General features: G+C 51.9%; 3 protein-coding genes across 5 annotated transcripts in view; 1 reads left to right on the top strand and 2 right to left on the bottom strand.

The window, feature by feature from the left end:
* Nucleotides 1–7,482, bottom strand: part of LOC140904223 (uncharacterized) — a 94,284-nt gene extending 86,802 nt beyond the window's left edge. The window contains exon 1 of the mRNA XM_073326653.1: nucleotides 7,426–7,482. The gene's annotated coding sequence lies outside the window, so the exon portion shown is untranslated. The remainder of the gene's footprint in view (nucleotides 1–7,425) is intronic.
* LOC140904220 (uncharacterized) overlaps nucleotides 1–7,504 on the bottom strand; it is a 39,999-nt gene extending 32,495 nt beyond the window's left edge. The window contains exon 1 of one of the 2 annotated variants that reach the window (XM_073326645.1): nucleotides 7,426–7,504. In XM_073326645.1, the coding sequence (XP_073182746.1) occupies nucleotides 7,426–7,459 (34 nt within the window). In that variant the 5' untranslated portion in view covers nucleotides 7,460–7,504. The remainder of the gene's footprint in view (nucleotides 1–7,425) is intronic. The other variant, XM_073326646.1, reaches the window with a different exon arrangement.
* Nucleotides 7,505–11,716: 4,212 nt separating this feature from the next.
* The window catches only part of LOC140904253 (uncharacterized), a 107,429-nt gene continuing 98,404 nt past the window's right edge, over nucleotides 11,717–20,741 (top strand). Inside the window, exon 1 of one of the 2 annotated variants that reach the window (XM_073326747.1) lies at nucleotides 11,717–12,156. In XM_073326747.1, coding sequence (XP_073182848.1) covers nucleotides 12,089–12,156 — 68 coding nt within the window. In that variant the 5' untranslated portion in view covers nucleotides 11,717–12,088. Of the gene's footprint in view, nucleotides 12,157–19,780; nucleotides 19,820–20,741 lie in introns of those variants that run through there. The other variant, XR_012156462.1, reaches the window with a different exon arrangement.

The following is a 20,741-nucleotide window of genomic DNA, read 5'->3' as shown; positions in this document are numbered from 1 at the left end:
GAACAGTCAAATGAAACAGAATCCCATTTAAATAGAACACATGAAGGAAAGCACAGACAAAATTTAGAAAGACTGGTATACAAATACAAGAAGTCGAAATAATACAATGGTTGAAACGGAGTGCCTGACATGCCATGAGGGTATTGATAGAATAGGCATCATGGAAACTTGGTGGAGAGAGACTAATCAGTGGGACATGGTAATACAATGTTTTGTTCAATATATTCATTAATGATCTGGAGGATGGTGTGGATTGCACCCTCAGCAAGTTTGCAGATGACACTAAACTGGGAGGAGAGGTAGATATGCTGGAGGGCAGGGATAGGATACAGAGGGACCTAGATAAATTGGAGGATTGCGGCCAAAAGAAATCTGATGAGGTAACAAGGACAAGTGCAGAGCCCTGCACTTAGGACGGAAGAATCCCATGCACCGCTACAGACTAGGGACCGAATGGCTCGGCAGCAGTTTCGCGGAAAAGGACCTAGGGGTGACAGTGGACGAGAAGCTGGATCTGAGTCAACAGTGTGCCCTTGTTGCCAAGAAGGCCAATGGCATTTTGGGATGTATAAGTAGGGGCACAGCGAGCAGATCGAGGGACGTGATCGTTCCCCTCTATTCGACACTGGTGAGGCCTCATCTGGAGTACTGTGTCCAGTTTTGGGCCCCACACTACAAGAAGGATGTGGAAAAATTGGAAAGAGTCCAATGGAGGGCAACAAAAATGATGAGGGGACTGGAACACATGAGTTATGAGGAGAGGCTGAGGGAACTGGGGATGTTTAGTCTGCGGAAGAGAAGAATGAGGGGGGATTTGATAGCTGCTTTCAACTACCTGAAAGGGGGTTCCAAAGAGGATGGCTCTAGATTGTTCTCAGTGGTAGCAGATGACAGAACAAGGAGAGTGGGGGAGATTTAGGTTGGATATTAGGAAAAACTTTTTCACTAGGAGGGTGGTGAAACACTGGAATGCATTACCTAGGGAGGTGGTGGAATCTCCTTCCTTAGAAGTTTTTAAGGTCAGGCTTGACAAAGCCCTGGCTGGGATGATTTAATTGGGGATCGGTCCTGCTTTGAGCAGGGGGTTGGACTCGATACCTCCTGGGGTCCCTTCCAACCCTGATATTCTATTCTAATACCAGGTTACAAAATATAAAGGAACGACAAAGTAGGTCATACTGGTTGGGGAGTGGCACCATCTGGTAAAGAAAGCAGAGAGTCAAATAAAATAAAATAAAAAATTAGATGAAACAAGCTGCACCGTAGAATATCTATGGATAGAAATTCCGAGCTTGAATAAAAAGAATACAGCAGTAGGGATATAACACCACCCACCAGATCAGGACTGTGAAACGCTGCAGAAGTTTACAGAGTCTACAAAACCAGAAAGAACAAATAATACTGATGTGAACTACCCTCATGTTGACTGGGTAAATGTCACCTCAGGGGGTGAGCAGAGGTGAAACTTTTAGATACCATTCATAGCTTCTTCTTGGAGCAGCTGATTCTGGAACCCACCCGGGGAGAGGCGATTCTTGATTTCGTCCTCAGTGGACACGGGATTCGGTCCGCACAGCCCAGTAAGTGTGACCATAATGTAATTAAATTTAACGTCTTTGTAAGGGGGGGGGGGGGGACAATACCGTGGTAACCTTTAGCTTTAAAAAGGGGGACTACACCAAAATGAGACGGAAATTTAAAAGAGCGGTCACAAGGGTTAAACGCCTGAAAGCAGTACGGGGAACATCGAAAACTGCCCCAGTATGGGTTCAGACTAACTGTATAACCCAAATTGGAAAAGGCAAGAGAGTGTCTCAAACTGGGGGTTCCTGACCCAAAAGGGGGGTGATGGTATGGCCACCCATATTTCTGCACTGCCTTCAAAGCTGGGCAGCCGGAGAGCAATGACTGCTGGCCGGGCACCCAGCTCTGAAGGCAGCATCGCCACCAGCAGCCGTGCAGAAGTCAGGGTGGCATGGAAGGGAGGGGGGACGATCATCACAGCACGAAGTATTTTCGGAGCTGGTCCCAGCAAAAACAAAACAAACAAACAAAAAACTCGAGAACCTCTACAGTAAGAGGACCAAAACAAGGCCACTATAGCTAAACAACAGAGCTACGGAGGCCATTCAAGGTATGCTGTAAAATCTGGACGTTAAATGCTGGTGAGGTGAATAGGAACACGCACAAACTCTGATACGCTGATGCAGGGCAAGAAGGGAATTTGAGAAGCCACTTGCTAAAGATGCAAAAACGAACAGATTTATTTTTAAGTATACTGGAAGCAGAAGGCCTGCCAGATAGCCAGTGGAGACACAAGACAACCAAGGTGTTGAAGAGCTCCGTTTAAGCTTGAAAGCTGGTGTCTCTCACCAACAGATATTGGTCCAACAACCAAAATACCACCTCACCCACCGCGTCTCTCTAATATCCTGAGACCAATTTGACTAGAACACCACGGTCTAAAATGGAGCACTCAAGGAAGACAAGGCCATTTTGGAGAAGCTAAATGATGGATGTGGGAGAAATAGCTCTGGTGGTGGGGGGGGTCGTTTTGGGGTGAGAGATCTGAAGTCCTGTTCCACACTGACGTGTAAACAGAAGAGGCTTTCGAATAAACTGATACATTTAACAGTACTAAGTCACCAGGACCACAGGGTATTCGCCCAAGGGTTCAGGAGGAACTCAAAGGTGAAATTGCAGAACTACTAACCATGGTCTGTAATCTATCACTGAAGCAAGCCTCTGTTCCGGACTATTGGAAGATCGCTAATGTTTAAGGCTACGTTCTAGTCGCGGGTATTTTTAATAGTCATGGACAGGTCACGGGCGGTAAACATGTCAAACCCCCACCCCGAGGTAAGTCATCCCCCCTGACTGCCTCCCACACACCCGAATGGCTGCTGTTCCAGAACTCACGGAAAGTCATGGAATCTGTGACCGATTTTTAACCTTCCTGATGTCACCCCAAGTTTTAAAAAGTATCCCAGGAGCGACCCTGAGAATTACAGGCTGGTGAGCTTCACTTCCCTTCTGGGCAAATTGGTAACAATGGCAGTAAAGAACAGAATGATCAGACGCAGAGATAAACACGATTTGTTGGGGAAGAGCCAATTCTGCTTTTGTGACGGGAAATCAGGCCTCACCAATCTATTAGAACTCTTTGAGGGTGTCAACAAGCATGTGAATAAGGATGATCCAGAGAATATAATGCACTTGGACTTTCAGAAAGCCTTTGACAAGGTCCCTTACCAAAGGCTCTTAAGCAAAGTAAGCAGCCATGGGATAAGAGGGAAGGTCCTCTTGTGGATTGGTAACTGGTTAAAAGACAGAAAATCAAAGGGTAGAAATAAATAGATTTCACAATGGGGAGAGTTAAACGGTGGGGTTCCCCAAGGATCTGCACGAGCTGTTCAACATATCCATAAATGATCTGGGAAAAGGGGTACACAGTGAAGTGGCAGATACAAAATGACCCAAAGCAGACAGCAAAGAGTTACAAAGGGATCTCACAAACCTGGGTGACTGGGCAACAAAATGGCAGATGAAATTCAAAATTGGTAAGTGCCAGGTGATGCACGTTGAAAACAATAATCCCAGCTCTACATATACAGTGATGGGGTCTAAGTTAGCAGTTACCACCCAAGAAGGAGATCTTGGAGTCATGGTGGCTAGTTCTCTGAAATCATCCACTCCATGTGCAGTGGCCGTCAAAAAACCGAACAGAACATTGGGAACCGTTCGGAAAGGGATAGATAATAAGACAGAAAACATCATATTGCCTCTCTATAAATCCATGGCATGCCCACATCTTGAATACTGCACGCAGATGGGGTCACCCCATCTCAAAAGAGAGATCTTGGAACTGGGAAAGGTTCAGAAAAGGGCAACAAAGATGATCAAGGGCATAGAAAAGCTTCTGTAGGAGGGGAAACTAAAATATATATTTCTGAGCTGTTTGGTTTAGGGCTGGTCTACACAAATTTAAGGCCAGCTTAAGGACGTCACTGAAGCCTGTGAAAATATCACACCCCGCGCAACGTAATTAAGCTGACCTAAGCCCCAGTGTAGACACTGCTGGGTCTATGGAAGAATTCTTTCAACTAAGATACCACTTCTCCATCACTGTAGTGTGTGCAAAAATAATGCCTACCCTTAAAGAAGAGAGGTGACTAAGGGGGGATATGATAGAGGTCTATGCAACCATGAATGGTGTGGAGAAAGTGAACAGGGAAGCCCCATCACTGGGGATTTTTAAGAGCAGGTTAGACAAACACCTGTCAGGGCCAGTCTAGATAATACCTAGTCCTGCCATGAGTGCAGGGGACGGGCCTCGATGAGCTCTTGAGGTCCCTTCCAGTCCTATGAGTCTAAGTGTTATTTACCCTTTCCTGCAATACCAAAACCAGAGGTCACCTGATGAAATGAATAGGAAGCAGGTTTAATACAAACAAAAGTATTCTTTCCCCCCCTACACAATTAACCTGTGGAGCTCGTTGTTGTAGGATGTTGAGTTGGCCAAAAGTATAACTGGCTTTAAAAAAAGAACTAGACAAGTTCATGGAGGATAGGTCCATCAATGGCTATTCCACAAGATGGTCAGCGATACAACCCCATGCAGGAAGCAACCCTAAACTTCTGACTGGCAGAAGCCAGGAGGGGAAGATGTGTCGATCACTCCAACTGTCCTGTACACTCCCTCTCAAGCTCTGATACAGGCCACAGTTGGCAGACAGGATACTGGGCTAGATGGGCCATGGGTCTGACCGGTAAGGCTGTTCTTATGATAAAAACGGCACACACCAAAAACGCTTAAAACCCACCGTTTTGAGCAACTGTGAAACATTACATTGATAAAAATCGGGGGGGAAAGCAGCTTAAAAACAAACATGGATATTATCCATCAAAAGTATAAAAATAAAATAAAAATCGAATTCTGCCTAGCCTAGCTATAGTTATTTACGTTCAGCATTACTTTCTGTTTAAAAGTCAAATATTCTAACAACTCTCAAATCCAGATGCTTACTCAGATTGTCTTGAAATTCTTCGGGATAGCAGCGTTGAAAGAGTTTGTAACTGTACAGATTGAACTTTCAGACTGACGAGGAAACGTGAGGCATCAAAAGGACGGACACGCCCATGAAGTGCGGCGAGATTAAGGCTCTGTTAATAGCCAGAGGTTTCCGGCAATCCACTGTCACAAAGATTGGCTTGCTCAAGGGAGTATGCTGTAGAGTCTGAGCCATACCACTGTCAACTTCCAGACAATATGTGATATGCAGGAGTTTCTTCTTGACGTTTTGCCCTAACTTCGAAATTTCCAGATTAAAAGCAATACTTTAAAGTTCTCTGAAACCCACATGCAGACCCACACCCCTAACCGATGCAGGTATGCCGGCCGATCTCTCGTATAGACACAGTTAACAGGGGCAAGTCCATTAAAAACCCTAAATGCCCATACCTGCATTAATGCAGAGTTAAGGTTGCCGAATGCTACTGTAACCCACACGCCCACGTAGTGGCGCCGAGACCACTTAAAGAGGGAGATTAAGGAATTTCCTCTACAGCCTTAGCTAACAGCCAGTTGGCTTTCAGCTCATGCACTAAGCTCCAGAGGTTCCCGGTTCGATCCCACCCACCAACAACTGGGGTCCCGCGTGTGGACGGTGGCTGAACGAAAACCAGGAGATGAAAAGTACACAACACCTCTTCCATGCAACCTTAACTCTGCCCCCACCCACTAGCACTGCAGCTGGCAAGAGCTACTCAGAAGAGTTCAGTAAGGGCGGTGCAAAGGTTAACAAACTACCAGGGAAGAAGAGATGGATTCTCCAGCTATTGAAATCTTCAGGACGATTTAGTCCGTGTCATAAATATAAAGGGAAGGGTAAACCCCTTTAAAATCCGTCCTGGCCAGAGGAAAAATCCTCTCACCTGTAAAGGGTTAAGAAGCTAAAGGCAACCTTGCTGGCACCTGACCAAAATGACCAATGAGGAGACAAGATACTTTCAAAAGCTGGGAGGAGGGAGAGAAACAAAGGGTCTGGGTCTGTCTGTGTGATGCTTTTGCCGGGGATAGACCAGGAATGGAGTCTTAGAACTTTTAGTAAGTAATCTAGCTAGGTATGTGTTAGATTATGATTTCTTTAAATGGCTGAGAAAAGAACTGTGCTGAATAGAATAACTATTTCTGTCTGTGTGTCTTTTTTGTAACTTAAGGTTTTGCCTAGAGGGATTCTCTATGTTTTGAATCTAATTACCCTGTAAGGTATCTACCATCCTGATTTTACTTCTATTTCTATTAAAAGTCTTCTTGTAAGAAAACTGAATGCTTTTTCATTGTTCTCAGATCGAAGGGTTTGGGTCTGTGGTCATCTATGCAAATTGGTGAGGATTTTTACCAAACCTTTCCCAGGAAGTGGGGTGCAAGGGTTGGGAGGATTTTGGGGGGAAAGACGTGTCCAAACTACGTTTCCCAGTAAACCCAGTTAGAGTTTGGTGGTGGCAGTGGATATTCCAAGGACAAAGGATAAAATTAATTTGTACCTTGGGGAAGTTTTAACCTAAGCTGGTAAAAGTAAGCTTAGGAGGTTTTCATGCAGGTCCCCACATCTGTACCCTAGAGTTCAGGGTGGGGGAGGAACCTTGACAGTCCGACACAAGGTATTCAGCTGAATGCTGCCGTAACTGGACAAAATTCGAAGGCCTGTGTTACCCAGGAGACCAGACTATATGACCTCATCCCTTCAGGCTTTAAATTCCAAGAATCTGTCATAAATATGAGGACGGACTAAGAGAACATGTCACCATCTGTCTTGTGCTCTACAGACGGGAATCCCAGCATTTATCGGCATGCCCTCCAGCTGCGTGCACTGGGTCAGCTGTAATCAGATGGGGGAGGGATCAGTTGGAGCAGCTTGGCGGAGCTGTGACTGTGACATGAAGGGACGCGCACATGAAACTTGAGGGACTGAGTCTGCCCCATTTCAGGGTTGTAGGTTGTGTCACCAGGGGGAGTTCTGGCCAGGGGGATCGTCAGCAGTGTGGTGGCATACGGGCTTGGTGGTCTCGAGGGATAAGTGACGGCAACGACTCACCTGAGGCTGACGGGCTCCGTACCATTTTGCAAGTCTGGGACAGCCTGTGTGCGGTAGATTACAGGCCAGGGGTAGGAAGTTTCTATTCACGACCCTTGCACCTAAGCCTACGTTTTGCCTTAGCAAAGAGAAGATGTTCGACTTTGCCCTGTACTGTTCCCGGGCTCTGTTCCCCGCAGCGTTCTGCAACAGGAGAGGGCAGAGCGCTCGAGCGTGTGACAGTGGCACGTTGCTGAAACAGGGCAGAGTTAAGGTTACATGATGGGGGTGACGTGAACCTTAACTCTGCACTTCCCCTTCCAAGAACCGAGGGGACGGGAATCCTTACCCAGCGAGGTCACATTCTCGTAGTTCTCCTGCATGACGTCTCTGAGCGGGGTCCAGCAGGGCCCACTCTTCCCTGGTGAAATACACAGCCACCTCCTCGAAGGTCACCGGCCCCTGAAAGAGCAAGAGTCCAACCCTCAGGACCTGCTGCCCCACTCACAGCCCCACCATTCGTGGGGCAGAGGAGCCAATCAAGTGGAAGCTCCGGGAGGCTCCCGGTGAACAAAGCCCCACTCCCACCCTGTGGAGATCAGGCGTGGGGAGAAAGAGAGAGCCCCTGGTCTCTCCCAGCAGAGAAACAGAGGCAAACCCACTAGCCTCCTACAGTGGCTAGAGGCCCCAGCAGAGTCCACGGAAAGCCCCCTGGTACGAATTCCACTGTCAGCAGCTGGATATGAGGGGAGGGGGAATCTCCCCTAAGCCTCACTGCTGGGTGCCCCCTTCATATCTCACAGCAGCTGCTGGTGAGTCGGGTCAGGCTCCAGCATGGGCAGCCTGGTCCGTTTTCCCTACCGAGTCCAGGGGTCCTGTTTCCTCTTCCACAAATTAGGGACTATTTCCCCTGACACTGTCCCCAGGGCAGTGCACCCCCCCCCCCAGCAGCGGGGGACAGGGAGAACCAGGGACTGGCTTTTCCCCTCTCTCTGCTCCTCACCTTGTTCACAGAAGGCGGATCTGCCCAGGGAGGCTGTAAGAAATGTGTCTGGGCAGGCCAGTCGGCCAACCGCTCTCCCCACTTATTTCTCCCACTGCCCCCCTTCAGTCTCCCTCCTCTTTCCCCATCGCGCTCCCTCTGGCCGGGAAAGTCCCGTTTTGGAGTTGTCTGCTCTCCCGTGGCTGGATCGGCTCCCGCAATCGCTAATGGGAGGAGAGACGAGAGGCCGTTGGGGCAGACCCAGGACTTTCCCTGAGGTCTCTCTGGTTCAGGAGTTAGGAGCAACGGGGCTGGAGAATGTCCTCACCTTGGCTGGCGCAGAGGGGGCTTTAATGAAGGTCTCTCCTCGGCACCGATCCCACTGGGGGAGCAGCAGCTGCTCAGCCTGGTCTCCCAGATCACAGTGGAGGCTGCAGGGTCTGACCAGCAAGCTGAACCCCCATATCCTGAGCAGAGAGGGGCAGAGGGTCTGAGCCGCCTTCCCTCCTTTAGCTACAACCGGAGCTCCGTGGTGCGGGCAGCTAATGACAACACCTCCCCACAGGGACAGGTGCTGATCTCATTTATCCCGTGTTAATCTGGAGTCACTCTTTGTCCTTCCTCGCAGTAACTCTGGATTAACACGTGTCTGAAGGTTCGTCTACACCCCACCAATTTATGTAGGTTATTGGAGACTGCGGGGGGGGGGCTAATTAACTCAACGGGCCACAGCTTAGAGCAGTCGTTAAACAACCTGTGAACCCCTTTCACCAAAATGTCAAGCCTCGCAAACCCCCTCCTAAAAATGAATATTTCCCGGGATTTTCTCCTTTACCCGAGTATAAATGCTAAAAGCCGTGATCTTGGAAACATAAACTTTGTTTCTACGACATTCTTATTACACACTATTTATTATTTTTCATCATTACAGTATTTTATTACATTCTGAAAAGGGCAACACTCTTCCCAGATCTCACGGTGGCAGCTTGTATCACTTTGAATATGCCTGTTGTAAGAGGAGGCTCCTTGGTTTCCTCCAGGAGCATCGGATGTGAACCAGCCTGAAGGGCTTCAAGAAGCCAACGCAAAGAGTTCCCCTACACAAGCATTCAGGTCTTGAGCGGTCCAGGCAAACAACGCGCCTTACAACGAAGCTTAAACTTGTTCTTTGTCATAATTTTAAAAACCATACGAGCTGCCTATTGAATTTTAAAAACAGCAAAAAAATCCACCTTCCTTTCTATTTCTTATAAAGTTTTGAAGTTTAAATGTCCTCAGTGTGATAGAGATGCTTGCTTTGATCTGCTCAGCTCTTGGAAGTCCAGGGGCTCTGGGCTGTCGGTCCCGTGCTGCCCGGGGTCCCTCGGGACAGCTCTGTCCGACATTAGGGATTTCCCCCCCTCCCCGAGAACCCCCTGAAACATTTCGCAAACCCCCAGGGGTGAGTTGAGCACCCTGTCACCACAGCGACTGTCACTCAGGGAGTGGGGAGTACCTACGCCACCAGGAGAAACACCTGGCGTTCCTACAGTTTTGAAGGGGGAAGAGAAGCAAAAACGGTGGTGATTTCATATCAGACTTTGTAAGTGGATAGAAAGTTATCCTCACCCCTTGCAGGCCGTTCATACAGGCAGAGAGAGCGTCTTTAACAGGAGAATGGAAGGCCTGGAGGAACCAAAAAATATTTAAGAAATTTCCATGTCCCGTCACTGGCCAAGAATGGCCACCAGGCAACCACCCCAGAAGTGGCTGCATCTCGGTGCTGGGGGAAGGAACCCCCGAGGGGAGACCGTTCATCACCTGGCGGGTGGGGGTACCTCTGGTGAAAATGGTGAGGAGAACGTGAGGGTAGCTTGGAGATGCTCAGGCACTGGATGGGGCCGCAAGGACCCAGTTACACCCAGGGCAGCCCACTGAGGAGCAAACTCCTCGGCTTGTGCCATCTGGGGAAAAGCAGAGGATGCAGCCCCCGGTCTGGTTAGCAGCTGGGAGACACTGATCCCCCTTCCAAGAGGGGCAGCCCCTGGCTTTAATGCCTATGACATATGGGGCCAGTCTCTTTCATCGACCCTTTTAAATGATTCTCCAATGAGAAGCAAGTTGATCAGGGGACAATTTAACCCCCTGCATCCGGAAACTGTCTCAGGGCGACAGAAAAGGAACACTTGTGGCACCTTAGAGACGAACAAATTTATTCGAGCCTAAGCTTTCGTGAGCTGCAGCCCACTTCATCGGATGCAAGCCGTGGAAAATACAGTGGGGAGATTTTATATACACAGAGAACATGAAACAGTGGGGGTTACCCTACACACTGTAACCAGAGTGATCAGGTAAGGTGAGCAATTACCAGCAGGAGAGAAAAAAACCTTTTCTAGTGATAATCAAGGTGGGCCATTTCCAGCAGTTGACAAGCACCTCGGAGGAACAGCGGCCGGGGGGAGGTGGGGGAATAAACATGGGGAAATAGTTTTACTTTGTGTAATGACCCATCCACTCCCAGTCTCTATTCAAGCCTAAGTTAACTGGATCCAGTTTGCAAATGAATTCCAATTCAGCCGTCTCTCGTTGGAGCCTGTGAGGTTTTTGATAAAATGCTGATGACGCGAGAGGGAAAACCACCAAAATCGGAGGGGATTTTATATCCAGATTAAAGGGGGCAGGGGGGAAGTGGGCTCCTTTGAAGGGATTTTTAGATGAATGTTCAGTAAACGGTCCTGGATTCCCACCCCCACCCCCATATGGGCAGCAAGGTGCCCTTTGAAAAGCCGCTTTAAGAGGGCAGCCAGAGGGGTTGGAGCAGGAAGGGCTACCTGAGGGCAGGGATGGGGTGGCAACAGGTGACTGGCAGCTGGCGGGGTGGGGGGGGGAGTTGAGACTACAGCAGCTGTGACTGGGTCACCTGGGGCTAGGCACATGGAGGGGGGGGGGACACTTGCTCCTCCCTTTCCCTCCTGTGCCCCTTCCATGCCCTGTTGCTGGCAGAGAACAGCCCCCTCGTCTCCACCCCAGAGCCAGCCGCAAAGCTGCGCCCACTAAGCCCCTTCTCATTTGGGGAATGACTCAGGGCAAGAGTTTCCCACCTAAGCCAGGTCAATGAGCATTGAGAAGGGGGAGGGGGGGAGGGGGGAACCCTCCCCCCCAATTTTGAGATGTTAAATTGATATTTGAGAACTAGGGGACCTCTTTCCCCACCAGGAGCAGATCCTGCCCCACAACTTCATTAGCCGCAAGGGAGCAGATTCGGGGCGGGGGGGGGGAGATTTAATGCCCCCAGGTCCCCTTGGGCAGAGGGTCTCACTTTCCCTCGGTCACTTTCCCACGGTCTCTGTCAATTACCTGCCGTCTCTGGCTCCGGGCTGGCCCCAGCTGGAGAAAGCGCCCCCCGGCCGGGCAGGGAGGGGTTAATGGGGGGATTCCCTCCCCCCCAGCACGGACCCCGGGGGGAGCAGCAGCTGCTCGCCCAGCGTCTGATGCTCTCGGGGCTTTGTTCTCCCGGATTCCTGCCTCCTTCCTCCCGGCTGCTCCAGCCCCTTCCTGTGCCCTGCAAATCCCGTCCCGCGGCTGCGGCGCTGGCTGGGGGGGGGGGGGGGGGCTGGCCCCAGGGGTGCTCGCCCCCCTCAGCCCGGGCAGGGGCTGGGTCTAGCCCGGGGTGCCCGGAGCTCCGGCGGGGTCTCCGCACCGCGGCGTTTTGTCCACACAGGCGCAGCCGGCGAGATCCAAACCCTGCAGGATCTCGGGCGCCGCCGGAGCGTGTCCACACCTGGTGCCCTGGCGTGGAGCGTGAGCGCAGGGCACGGGGCGGGGGGCGCTACACAGGCCCCGGCTTCCCTGGGGGTGCTCAAGCCCCGCACCCCCGCTCTGCCCCCAAACCATCCAACCTCTTCCCGCCCCACGCGACCCCTTCCCCCAACCCCATCCCACCTCTTCTGCCCCACCCCACCGGAGCCCTTCCCACCCCTGCTCTGCGCCCACCCCAGCACATCTCTGCCCTTACAGGAGGGGACCGTCCCTGGCTTTATCCCTTCATTTAATGACTGTGAAAAAGCAAACAGCAAGAGAAGGAGTTCCTGTTTCCTACCTGGCCGAAAGGAAGGCAGGGTGAGTGATTTCCAGGGCCCTGAGGAATAAAAGCCAAGCTAGCAGAGGATGGTTTCGATCCATCGACCTCTGGGTTATGGGCCCAGCACGCTTCCGCTGCGCCACTCTGCTGGGTGATTTTTTCCCTCTGCCACGCTGGGCAGACTGCTCCTTGTGGGTCCGAGCGTGTGACTTGGGCGCTGGGGAGAGGGAGCGGGCACAAGGGACTGTTACAGTCATTGAAGAAGGTCATTTTGCCTGTGTCCTTTTCAACTATAAAAGAACCAACTGAAATCTGAGCGCTGCATTCTTCTCTGCTGTTCGCTTTGGGCTAAGAATTGGGCAAAAACATCCTCCTCCCTCCCTCCCCCCCCCCCCCGGCTTTTCTGCGGGCAGGATACAGTCCGTTTGCTGAAAACCTGGTGCTGAAAACGTTAATAATTGTTATGTCATTTATTATGACCCATTTAACATTTGTTCTCCATCTCACATGTATTCGAACCAACTCTAGCTTCTAAAAATGAATTCCAAAATCCAGTCTGCCCTCAAAACTTGGTGGCCAGATTTCCAAACCTCTCTGAGCAAGAGAGATCCGAGCACTTTACATAGGCCCGTATATTTTTCAAAGGCGGTTTTGTTCAGTGAAATGCAGGCCCAGAGAGTGTATTAAACTGAGAGGGGAATGGAGCTCACTGCTTATTTTATTTGTTTCCCAATGGGCAATTCCAGGTTTCTAAATCAGCTGGAATATTTTAAGATTGCGAATAATTTAGGGCAGGGTCCTGGCTCCCTGGAAGGTCGGGGAAGATGTGAGCTTCGTTAGCCAGTGAAATCTGCAGCGTGGTTATCACAATCGGCCAGTGCGGCGTGGTCCCGGGAAGTTGAGGACTGTATTTATTTATTAGCCTCCCTTTTAAGAACGGGTGGAAGGGCGAGCAGTGTCTCACAGATCCTGCACCCCCCCAGGGAGCTGGGGTGGGGGGCAAGCAAGGGGCAATACCAAGCAGTCCGTGCGTCCACGTCACTTTCCCCACCTGGGCTGGGCAGCTTCTTGCTCACCCCTTTGGGGGTGCGGAGGAATGTGGGGGCAGGGGACGGATGGGGAAGCAAGCCCCATCCGTCAGTTTCCCCATGGGGAAGGTCAGTTTCCCCATGGGGGCATGGGAGGGGGGGTGCAGGGCTTAGGAGCCCGGGAAGAGACTGCAGCACGCAGTAAGTGTGGCAATATACACCTCTTCAATCCAGATTAAACACTGTGGGGAGGCAGGGTTACCCTGGGGGGGTGGGGAGCCCGCGGGAGCCAGGGGCAATGCGGGGTCAGGGGCCTCCATGCGGGCTCCAAAATACAACTTTGCCCAGGGCTCCATTTCCCCTAAGGCCAGCCCTGGTTGAGATGGTGGCAGAGGGCAAAACCCCGGCACCGGGAGGGGCAGACGGGATAAAAGTTACCCTGGATGGGCTGAACCCTGGTTGCAAAAACTGGGGGGGAGTGAAGGGGCTTTTCCGTTTCCCCCACTCGCCGGAGTGGATGTCTCAAGCCCTGCGTCCCAGGGCTGGGTCTGGAAAGGCACCAGGCATCCCCATGCCCAGGCCAGTTTTCATTTGCGGACCCCTAAAAAATTGTGAAGGTAGGCGCAGAGCCCTTTGGAAAGCTTAGACTTTGTCAGCAGATCCCCTGCAGACCACAGGTTGAAAACCGTGGTAACGACAACCTTCGGTGGACCCTTCCAAGGTAGTCTGGAGACCCCCAGAACAAAGCAGCTCTTCCCTTTCTTTGGCCAGCTGTACTCTGCAAAGCGTCTTCACGAAAGGGTTGTGTCCCTGTCTCCTCCAGAAGGCCGCTTCCGGTGAAGGAAGCCGCCTTCTCCACCGAGGTAATCATTCCATATCCACAAGAGACGCCCAAACTCTCAAAACCGACTTAACTACCCCCCGGGTTTGTTTACCAAAACCATCCCTCGGGCTTCCGAGTCTTTCATCCAAAAATGCATCCTGAAGGAAAAATCTATGCCTCAAAGAGAACATCGTAATGGCTGAGCTGTACAAACCAGAACTGTTACGGAGCCTTTCACGATAGCAGCCCTCTTCCCCAAGAGAGTCGAAATCCTACATCTTTCCGTAAACTCACTCTTTCACAATAGGAGATGTGGGCCATGTCGATGAGGAGCGATTGCACGGGTTTAATGCTGAATTAAAAATTGTTACCCGTGTCGCAACGCTCGCAGGCCTTTGTGTTAACAACCCGTGTAGTTAAAGTTCTTAAATGTTTACATCAGACGCGTTTATTAAAATGTGTAAACGTGTGTTTACGTACTATGGTGTAATTTTCAGCATATAACAGGCTAGTCTATCCATTCTTTACGTGGATTTTCCCCTATTAAAAAAATAGAGAAAATAACAGGTTTAAGACATCTTAAAACACGCAACAGTCCTTAACTCTTGCTTTTGCAGAGGTCTCAGGTCAGGACGGGACAAGACCTATCATATGTGTTGCAATGGTTAAGGGTAATAGGTCCAGTTTAAGAAAAGAGTGGGGGACAAGGGAAAAATGGTGAACGCTGATTTTCAATTGTGCGATTCCATTCTGAATCTCCATGATTGGGGAGTTTTAAGAGCAGGCTGGACAAACCTGTCAGGGACGGTGTAGATAACACCTAGTCCTACTGTGAGTGCAGGGGACTGGACTCGATGGCCCCGCGATGTCCCTTCCAGTCCTGCGGTTGTACGGGAGTGGAGTCCTAGGACATCTCTCTCCGTACAGGAGGGGACCGTCTGTGGCTTTGTCCCTTGGTTTCATGACGGTGAAAAGTGAAATAGCCAGAGAAGGTGTTCCTGTTCTGGACGTGGCTGAAAGGAAGGCAGGCTGAGTGATTTCCAGGGCCCTGAGGAATAAAAGTCAGGCTAGCAGAGGATGGTTTCGATCCATCGACCTCTGGGTTATGGGCCCAGCACGCTTCCGCTGCGCCACTCTGCTGGGTGATTTTTTCCCTCTGCCACGCTGGGCAGACTGCTCCTTGTGGGTCCGAGCGTGTGACTTGGGCGCTGGGGAGAGGGAGCGGGCACAAGGGACTGTTACAGTCATTGAAGAAGGTCATTTTGCCTGTGTCCTTTTCAACTATAAAAGAACCAACTGAAATCTGAGCGCTGCATTCTTCTCTGCTGTTCGCTTTGGGCTAAGAATTGGGCAAAAACATCCTCCACCCTCCCCCCCCCCGGCTTTTCTGCAGGCAGGATACAGTCCGTTTGCTGAAAACCTGGTGCTGAAAACGTTAATAATTGTTATGTCATTTATTATGACCCATTTAACATTTGTTCTCCATCTCACGTATATTAGAACCAACTCTAGCTTCTAAAAATGAATTCCAAAATCCAGTCTGCCCTCAAAACTTGGTGGCCAGATTTCCAAACCTCTCTGAGCAAGAGAGATCCGAGCACTTTACATAGGCCCGTATATTTTTCAAAGGCGGTTTTGTTCAGTGAAATGCAGGCCCAGAGAGTGTATTAAACTGAGAGGGGAATGGAGCTCACTGCTTATTTTATTTGTTTCCCAATGGGCAATTCCAGGTTTCTAAATCAGCTGGAATATTTTAAGATTGCGAATAATTTAGGGCAGGGTCCTGGCTCCCTGGAAGGTCGGGGAAGATGTGAGCTTCGTTAGCCAGTGAAATCTGCAGCGTGGTTATCACAATCGGCCAGTGCGGCGTGGTCCCGGGAAGTTGAGGACTGTATTTATTTATTAGCCTCCCTTTTAAGAACGGGTGGAAGGGCGAGCGGTGTCTCACAGATCCTGCACCCCCCCAGGGAGCTGGGGTGGGGGGCAAGCAAGGGGCAATACCAAGCAGTCCGTGCGTCCACGTCACTTTCCCCACCTGGGCTGGGCAGCTTCTTGCTCACCCCTTTGGGGGTGCGGAGGAATGTGGGGGCAGGGGACGGATGGGGAAGCAAGCCCCATCCGTCAGTTTCCCCATGGGGAAGGTCAGTTTCCCCATGGGGGCATGGGAGGGGGGGTGCAGGGCTTAGGAGCCCGGGAAGAGACTGCAGCACGCAGTAAGTGTGGCAATATACACCTCTTCAATCCAGATTAAACACTGTGGGGAGGCAGGGTTACCCTGGGGGGGTGGGGAGCCCGCGGGAGCCAGGGGCAATGCGGGGTCAGGGGCCTCCATGCGGGCTCCAAAATACAACTTTGCCCAGGGCTCCATTTCCCCTAAGGCCAGCCCTGGTTGAGATGGTGGCAGAGGGCAAAACCCCGGCACCGGGAGGGGCAGACGGGATAAAAGTTACCCCGGATGGGCTGAACCCTGGTTGCAAAAATTGGAGGGGAGTGAAGGGGCTTTTCCGTTTCCCCCACTCGCCGGAGTGGATGTCTCAAGCCCTGCGTCCCAGGGCTGGGTCTGGAAAGGCACCAGGCATCCCCATGCCCAGGCCAGTTTTCATTTGCGGACCCCTAAAAAATTGTGAAGGTAGGCGCGGAGCCCTTTGGAAAGCTTAGACTTTGTCGGCAGATCCCCTGCAGACCACAGGTTGGAAACCGTGGTAACGACAACCTTCGGTGGACCCTTCCAAGGTAGTCTGGAGACCCCCAGGACAAAGCAGCTCTTCCCTATCTATGGCCAGCTGTACTCTGCAAAGCGTCTTCACGAAAGGGTTGTGTCCCTGTCTCCTCCAGAAGGCCGCTTCCGGTGAAGGAAGCCGCCTTCTCCACCGAGGTAATCATTCCATATCCACAAGAGACGCCCAAACTCTCAAAACCGACTTAACTACCCCCCGGGTTTGTTTACCAAAACCATCCCTCGGGCTTCCGAGTCTTTCATCCAAAAATGCATCCTGAAGGAAAAATCTATGCCTCAAAGAGAACATCCTAATGGCTGAGCTGTACAAACCAGAACTGTTACGGAGCCTTTCACGATAGCAGCCCTCTTCCCCAAGGGAGTCGAAATCCTACATCTTTCCGTAAACTCACTCTTTCACAATAGGAGATGTGGGCCATGTTGATGAGGAGCGATTGCACGGGTTTAATGCTGAATTAAAAATTGTTACCCGTGTCGCAACGCTCGCAGGCCTTTGTGTTAACAACCCGTGTAGTTAAAGTTCTTAAATGTTTACATCAGACGCGTTTATTAAAATGTGTAAACGTGTGTTTACGTACTATGGTGTAATTTTCAGCATATAACAGGCTAGTCTATCCATTCTTTACGTGGATTTTCCCCTATTAAAAAAATAGAGAAAATAACAGGTTTAAGACATCTTAAAACACGCAACAGTCCTTAACTCTTGCTTTTGCAGAGGTCTCAGGTCAGGACGGGACAAGACCTATCATATGTGTTGCAATAGTTAAGGGTAATAGGTCCAGTTTAAGAAAAGAGTGGGGGACAAGGGAAAAACGGTGAACGCTGATTTTCAATTGTGCGATTTCATTCTGAATCTCCATGATTGGGGAGTTTTAAGAGCAGGCTGGACAAACCTGTCAGGGACGGTGTAGATAACACCTAGTCCTACTGTGAGTGCAGGGGACTGGACTCGATGGCCCCGCGATGTCCCTTCCAGTCCTGCGGTTGTACGGGAGTGGAGTCCTAGGACATCTCTCTCCGTACAGGAGGGGACCGTCTGTGGCTTTGTCCCTTGGTTTCATGACGGTGAAAAGTGAAATAGCCAGAGAAGGTGTTCCTGTTCTGGACGTGGCTGAAAGGAAGGCAGGCTGAGTGATTTCCAGGGCCCTGAGGAATAAAAGTCAGGCTAGCAGAGGATGGTTTTGATCCATCGACCTCTGGGTTATGGGCCCAGCACGCTTCTGCTGCGCCACTCTGCTGGGTGATTTTTTCCCTTTGCCACGCTGGGCAGACTGCTCCTTGTGGGTCCGAGCGTGTGACTTGGGCGCTGGGGAGAGGGAGCGGGCACAAGGGACTGTTACAGTCATTGAAGAAGGTCATTTTGCCTGTGTCCTTTTCAACTATAAAAGAACCAACTGAAATCTGAGCGCTGCATTCTTCTCTGCTGTTCGCTTTGGGCTAAGAATTGGGCAAAAACATCCTCCCCCCTCCCCCCCCCGGCTTTTCTGCAGGCAGGATACAGTCCGTTTGCTGAAAACCTGGTGCTGAAAACGTTAATAATTGTTATGTCATTTATTATGACCCATTTAACATTTGTTCTCCATCTCACGTATATTAGAACCAACTCTAGCTTCTAAAAATGAATTCCAAAATCCAGTCTGCCCTCAAAACTTGGTGGCCAAATTTCCAAACCTCTCTGAGCAAGAGAGATCCGAGCACTTTACATAGGCCCGTATATTTTTCAAAGGCGGTTTTGTTCAGTGAAATGCAGGCCCAGAGAGTGTATTAAACTGAGAGGGGAATGGAGCTCACTGCTTATTTTATTTGTTTCCCAATGGGCAATTCCAGGTTTCTAAATCAGCTGGAATATTTTAAGATTGCGAATAATTTAGGGCAGGGTCCTGGCTCCCTGGAAGGTCGGGGAAGATGTGAGCTTGGTTAGCCAGTGAAATCTGCAGCGTGGTTATCACAATCGGCCAGTGCGGCGTGGTCCCGGGAGGTTGAGGACTGTATTTATTAGCCTCCCTTTTCTGAAAACCTGGATTGAAAAGTGCACACTGTGAGGGGAGTGTCCGTTCCCGATGTTGATTGCAATATAAAACGTCTCTCTCGTTGACGAAGCCACCCTCTTGCAATAAAGCCAGGGCTGGGTAAGGATCAGACTTGAAAGCGAGGATAAATGTCCGTGGAAAGAAAGGAGAAGGGGGACGGGGGACGAGAAGAAGTCCATTATTGTTGTGGTCAGGGTCCAGGTTCCAGAGAACCATCTTTCGCCCCACAAACGTCCCTGTTCGACAAACACAAACACGCCCAGGGCCTCCTGGTTACACTTAGACGTGAAAAATCAAACCAAACCGCCGTCTCACCGGAACATGGCCTCCCAGCAAGATGTAATAAATGACATCGAAGGCCACGTCTAGACATAGCCGCTCCCTGCTGTCCACTCCGGGGCTTTGGTTGGTATAACTAGGGCGACTAGACGGCAAGTGTGAAAAATCGGGACCGGGGAGCGGGGGGGGTAATCGGCACTGATATAAGCAAAAGCCCCAAATATCGGGAATGTCCCTATAAAATCGGGACATCTGGTCACTTTACGCTTTACGTCTTCCCAGGAACAACCCCCCCCCCGCCCCCCGCCCCACACATGTGCATTCAGCCAAAGAACCGTGACTCGCCAAGGGGGTTAAAGCCCCGGGCATGGGGGCCTGGAAATATCACTTCATACGGGGGTAGAAATGGAAAATAAAAATCCCTGCAAAGCATGGATCATTCACAGACCCCCCCCCCCTGCACCGGTGGGGAAAAGCGACAGCCAGGTCCTCGGCCGGACAAGGGCCTTGGAGGGGGTTCAGGGGAGGCAAGACCCCCCCCCATGGCTTCTCACCCTTCTCCCCAGCTGCCCCCCACAACTCCCCCACTGCAGCTGCCCCCCCCCCCCATTGCATCCCGGCCTGATCCTGCAGGCTCGGGGGGGGGGTTCCCCGATTCCCCGCGTGTCCCAAACACCCTGCGTGGGGCCCGGAGGGGCAGGGCCAGGCCCGGGCAGGAGCCGCCCCTTCCTGCCCCCCCCGGGCCCGGGAGCCCTTTGTGAGTCCGGCCGCGGCGGGGCCATGGCCGGGGCCGGGAGCGGCGCGGTGGGGCCGGGGGCAGCGCGGAGCGGGCGGGGACACGCGTGGGGCGGACACGCTCCTGCCGGGGGGGGGGCCCGGAGCCCGGCTCGGCCCGGGAGCGCGGGGGGCGGGGCGGGGGAGTGTGTATGGGGGGGGGGCTGCTGGGGATGGGGGGCTGTTTGGAGCGGGGAGTTTGGGGGTGTCAGTGGGGGGGTAAGAGAGGGGAGTTTGGGGGTGTCTGGGGGGAAGAGCGGGGAGTTTGGGGGGGTGTCAGTGGGGGGAAGAGCGGGGAGTTTGGGGGGGTGTCCGTGGGGGGAGGGAAGAGAGGGGAGTTGGGGGGTGTCAGTGGCGGAGGAAGAGTGGGGAGTTTGGGGGTGTCTGGGGGGGAAGAGAGGGGAGTTGGGGGGTGTCAGTGGGGGGAAGAGTGGGGAGTTTGGGGGGTGTCTGGGGGGGAGGGAAGAGAGGGGAGTTTGGGGGGGTTTCAGTGGGGGGGAAGAACGGGGAGTTTGGGGGGGTGTCCTTGGGGGGAGGGAAGAGCGGGGAGTTTGGGGGGGGTGTCAGTGGGGGGAAGAGAGGGGAGTTTGGGGGGTGTCCGTGGGGGGAGGGAAGAGAGGGGAGTTTGGGGGTGTCTGGGGGGAAGAGCGGGGAGTTTGGGGGGTGTCTGTGGGGGGAGGGAAGAGCGGGAAGTTTGGGGGGGTGTCCGTGGGGGGAGGGAAGAGCGGGGAGTTTGGGGGGGTGTCTGGGGGGAAGAGCGGGGAGTTTGGGGGGGTGTCCGTGGGGGGAGGGAAGAGAGGGGAGTTTGGGGGGGTGTCCGTGGGGGGAGGGAAGAGAGGGGAGTTTGGGAGGGTGTCAGTGGGGGGGAAGAATGGGGAGTTTGGGGATGTCAGTGGGGGGGAAAGAGTGGTGAGTTTGGGGGAGTGTCAGTGGGGGGGAAGAGCGGGGAGTT

Source organism: Lepidochelys kempii, chromosome 28 (assembly GCF_965140265.1).
Source record: "Lepidochelys kempii isolate rLepKem1 chromosome 28, rLepKem1.hap2, whole genome shotgun sequence".
In the NCBI taxonomy this organism is placed as follows: Eukaryota; Metazoa; Chordata; order Testudines; family Cheloniidae; genus Lepidochelys; species Lepidochelys kempii.
Note: the sequence above shows the minus strand (reverse complement) of the source record. Positions and strands in the feature narration are given on the sequence as shown.